We start from the raw sequence: 3,920 nt of genomic DNA, 5'->3' as shown, positions 1-3,920 counted from the left end.
GATTCTGAATTTTGCCTTTAAGAGTTTCCTGCTCTCTCGGGCAAACTCGTCCTCTCTCTCTACGTGTCCGAGGGGTGCAGGTGACTTCAACATTTGAAATATTGTTTAAAATACGAAAGAATACCAATCAGTGTTATTTTTAAAATGCATTAGTATATTACGCATCGCTCAGCGCCGGAATTAAACCCTGGGTATGATTACAGTATTACCTTTCGCAAAGTCTACTCAACTGGCGGCCGAGGCGATTGCAGTCACACAATACGGATTGGTAACCAGAATCCGCTGGCTCCATAGACAGCAATCAACAGCAGGCGTATTTATTTCTCTATGCACGCTATCAATAATTGAATCGTGATTTCCTTCTCATTCTAAGCTCCTGACGTTTTGGTCACTGAAGTGGCCGAGTATTGTAAGGTTTGCAAGTTTGTTCCACATTCTCTACACAGTCCAGATTTTTAAAAAGTCACGTTTGCTAAGCAAATCTATCAGTTCAGGTTGCAAAGTTTAATCTATCCGACCAGCACTTTAAAACAAGCTCTAAAAATGCAGACCATGCATGTTTTTTTTTAAATAAGACGACAATTTTGTATTTGATACAACGCATTCCTGCAACAACAACGGGTTCGTGTTCACAGAAGTCCCTTTGAGCCTAAATTGGGGGTCTGGGAGGGGCAGACAGAGCGCAGGGTCAATCTTCCCGGAGGCAGGGGTTTTAAGGACTGTGGTATGGGCAGCTCCTGGATGCTGGCTGGGAAATTGGATCGTGGGAGGCATTTCAAGATGCCTTGCATAGAAATGAGGAAGAGAGTGGCCGGTGTTTTCCCGCAGAGGTAGTTATATTTTTCTTCGCCCAGAAGCCCATTCCATTCCGCCGGGTTGTCCTTCAAGACCCTCTTCATCTTGAACTGCAGTTGCGAGGCGAAGAGCAGCAGGTGATCAATGCACCGCGTTTTGGACTCCACGTTGATCGTGGACATCTGCAGTTGCCCCAGGATCAGGTCCAGCGGGGTCAGCCCGTCGCTGTCGGCGATCTTCGGCGAGGCGCCGTTCCCCAGCAGCAGCAAGACGGTGTCTGCTCTCAGGAGCTCGCAGGCCAAGTGAAGCGGCGTTTTCCCGTCCTCGACGTGAAGGCAGCCCTTCCTGTTGATGTAGGACTTGAAACCGGGCACTTGGTGGGCGATCTTGAGGATCAGGGCCAGGATGTCATTGCGGTCGTACCTGACTGCCAGGGCGAGATGGGGCGCGGAGGACGGGCAGCAACAGAACCGCTCGCCGGGCACGTCCAGCGCCTCGTCCGCGTATCGGGACAGCAAGTATCGGGCGTAGGGAAGGTGGTTATGAACCACGGCGTACAGGAGGGCTTCCGAGGGCGAGTACGTGCGGAGGCTGCTGTTCTCTTCCCAGTAAAACGATTCCATTGTCCTCATGTCCTCCAGCATCCACACGGGCTTGCGGTCCCTGACCGCCTGGTAGAACATATATGACAGAAAGGTACATTGCCTTGGGTCGACCTGGCTGCAAGGTGGGCTGTTGCACATCCTCCAGGGAACCAGGCCGCCTGAAGGGACCCACGTCCGACCAACTCCGGATTCTCCCTTATTTGTTTTCTTGTTTTAATTGGAACCGAACGAACAGGCGGGGGTGAGACCAGGCCACCAGTGCATCTTCCTGCCAACGTCTGCGGTCGCCTCCTCGCTGCGAGCTCTGCAGGGCAGCCTCCCGGGGAGGGGGTTCAGGATTCCCTCCTCCGCTCCCTTGCAGGGCAGCCTCCCGGGGAGGGGGGTTCAGGATTCCCTCCTCCGCTCCCTTGCAGGGCAGCCTCCCGGGGAGGGGGGTTCAGGATTCCCTCCTCCGCTCCCTTGCAGGGCAGCCTCCCGGGGAGGGGGGTTCAGGAATCCCTCCTCCGCTCCCTTGCAGGGCAGCCTCCCGGGGAGGCGGGTTCAGGATTCCGTCCTCCGCTCCCTTGTGCTGTCTTCAGCGAGACGACGCATGGGAGCAGGCTGTCGTGACGGGCATCGAGCGGCCGTACTGCCGAATGCTCTCCTTTCTGCACCCGCTCACCGCCTCTGCGACCTCCCGTCACTTTCACCAGCGCAGCCCGGGGCGGCGAGGCTGGGCGAGCGGGACGAATGGGAGGGCGCGGAGCAAGAGCGAAGTGACGCCTTGAAGCAGCATCACGCAGAAAGCCAGAGGAGCAAAGGAGGGTGAAGCTAAAAGGGAGAATTATTAGTGGGAAATGGTCCGTGAAGTTAACGTAAGGAGAGAGTGATGCAACAAAAGGGTATGACACAGCTGGGCAGATGCCCGCGGGAAATGAGTTGGTGCCAGCTGGATGCACAAAGCATCTCCCTGCAGTGGAAATTCCGCATCCTTCGCACTGCCATTCAGTGCCGGAACGCCGGCGTTTACACTAAAAAAAACATCACCCCCTTCTTTCCGCCAACTGGAAGGGAAATTTCAAACCAAGCCTGAAGCTGACATTAATTTTCGCATGTCAACTGCCTCCTGCACTCTTCAGAGTCACTAAAGCTGCGTTTGATCAGTCGATAAACAGTTGCAGGTCATTAGTAATTTTAAATAATGTCATTAATAGAATCACATCAGGATCGAGGTTCACCAATGTAACTAATGTGTGCAACCACAGAGATTGGATTGCCTACAACACAGATAGATAAAATCACGAAAGAAAATGATAGACTAGACATAAACAGACTCTTTCCCCTAAGGGCAGGAGAGGTTGGAACAAGAGGCCTTGAGTTAAGGGTAGTGGGGGGGGGGGTAGTGGGGGTCGAGACTTTAAGAGAAATGTTAGAGGTGGCTTTTTCACTCAGCGAGTGGTGGTGGCGGAATGGAATGACCTTCCGAAGAAGATAGTTGCGGCAGGGTCCCTTCCTTCATTGAAGAGGAGGTTGGATGTGCACATGGAGAGGAGGGGGTTGGAGTGGTCTTGGCGGAGAGTGGGAGGTTGGAGCTTATGCAGCTGTTCTAGTGAACTGGTGCGGAATGGAAAGGCCGACGTGGCCTGTTTCCACTCCGTAAATGGTTATATGGTTATAAACATCGATGCTGTCTGACCTGTTGTGTTCGGTCTCTTTGCTCTGACCGCTAACCAGTTCATTCCCTCTGCTCCACCACTACCCAGTTCATTCTCTCTGCTCCACCCACTACCCAGTTTATATCTCTGCTGTGCCCACAACTCAGTTCATTCTTTCTGATATATCCACTACCCAGTTCATTCCCTCTGCTCCACCCATGATCCAGTTCATTCCCTCTGCTCCAGCTAGTAACCAGTTCATTCCCTCTCCTCCACACTCGACCCAGTTCATTCACACTGCTCCACCCACAAAACCAGTTCATTCCCTCTGCTCCACCCACTACCCAGTTCATTCCCTCTGCTCCATCCACTACCCAGTTCATACCCTCTGCTGTGCCCAATACCCAGTTCATTCCCTCTGCACCACCCACTACCCAGTTTATTCCCTCCAGCCACTACCCAGTTCATCCCTCTGCTCCACCCTCAACCCAGTTCATTCCCTCTTCTCCACCCACTAACCAGTTTATTCCCTCTGCTGCAACCACTACACAATTCATTCCCTCTGCTCCACCCACGACCCAGTTCATTCCCTTTGCTGTACCCACTACCTAGTTCATACCCTCTGCTGTGCCCAATAGCCAGTTCATTCCTTCTGCACCACCCATTATCCAGTTTATTCCCTCTGCTTTAGCCACTACCGAGTTCATCCCTCTGCTCCACCCTCTACTCAGTTCATTCCCTCTGCTGTACTCAAGACCCAGTTTATTCCCTCTGCTCCACCCACTACCCAGTTCATTCCCTCTGCTGTGCCCACTACCCAGTTCATTCCCTCTGCTGTGCCCACTACCCAGTTCATTCTCTCTGCTCCACCCACTACCCAGTTCAT

General features: G+C 53.0%; 1 protein-coding gene across 1 annotated transcript; it reads right to left on the bottom strand.

Annotated features, from left to right (window-relative positions):
• Nucleotides 1-301: 301 nt before the first annotated feature.
• LOC138760428 (ankyrin repeat domain-containing protein 9) lies at nt 302-2,253 on the bottom strand. The gene has a single exon (XM_069931011.1). It carries the CDS (start codon nt 1,536-1,538, stop codon nt 630-632), a length of 909 nt encoding a protein of 302 aa, XP_069787112.1. The 5' UTR covers nt 1,539-2,253; the 3' UTR covers nt 302-629.
• Nucleotides 2,254-3,920: the final 1,667 nt, after the last annotated feature.

Source organism: Narcine bancroftii, chromosome 4, assembly GCF_036971445.1.
Source record: "Narcine bancroftii isolate sNarBan1 chromosome 4, sNarBan1.hap1, whole genome shotgun sequence".
Taxonomy (NCBI): Eukaryota; Metazoa; Chordata; class Chondrichthyes; order Torpediniformes; family Narcinidae; genus Narcine; species Narcine bancroftii.
Note: the sequence above shows the minus strand (reverse complement) of the source record. Positions and strands in the feature narration are given on the sequence as shown.

Coding starts and splice junctions, on each gene's coding strand:
- LOC138760428 (XM_069931011.1), bottom strand. CDS start 1,538: ATGTGCAACAGCCCACCTTGCAGCCAGGTCGACCCAAGGCAATGTACC.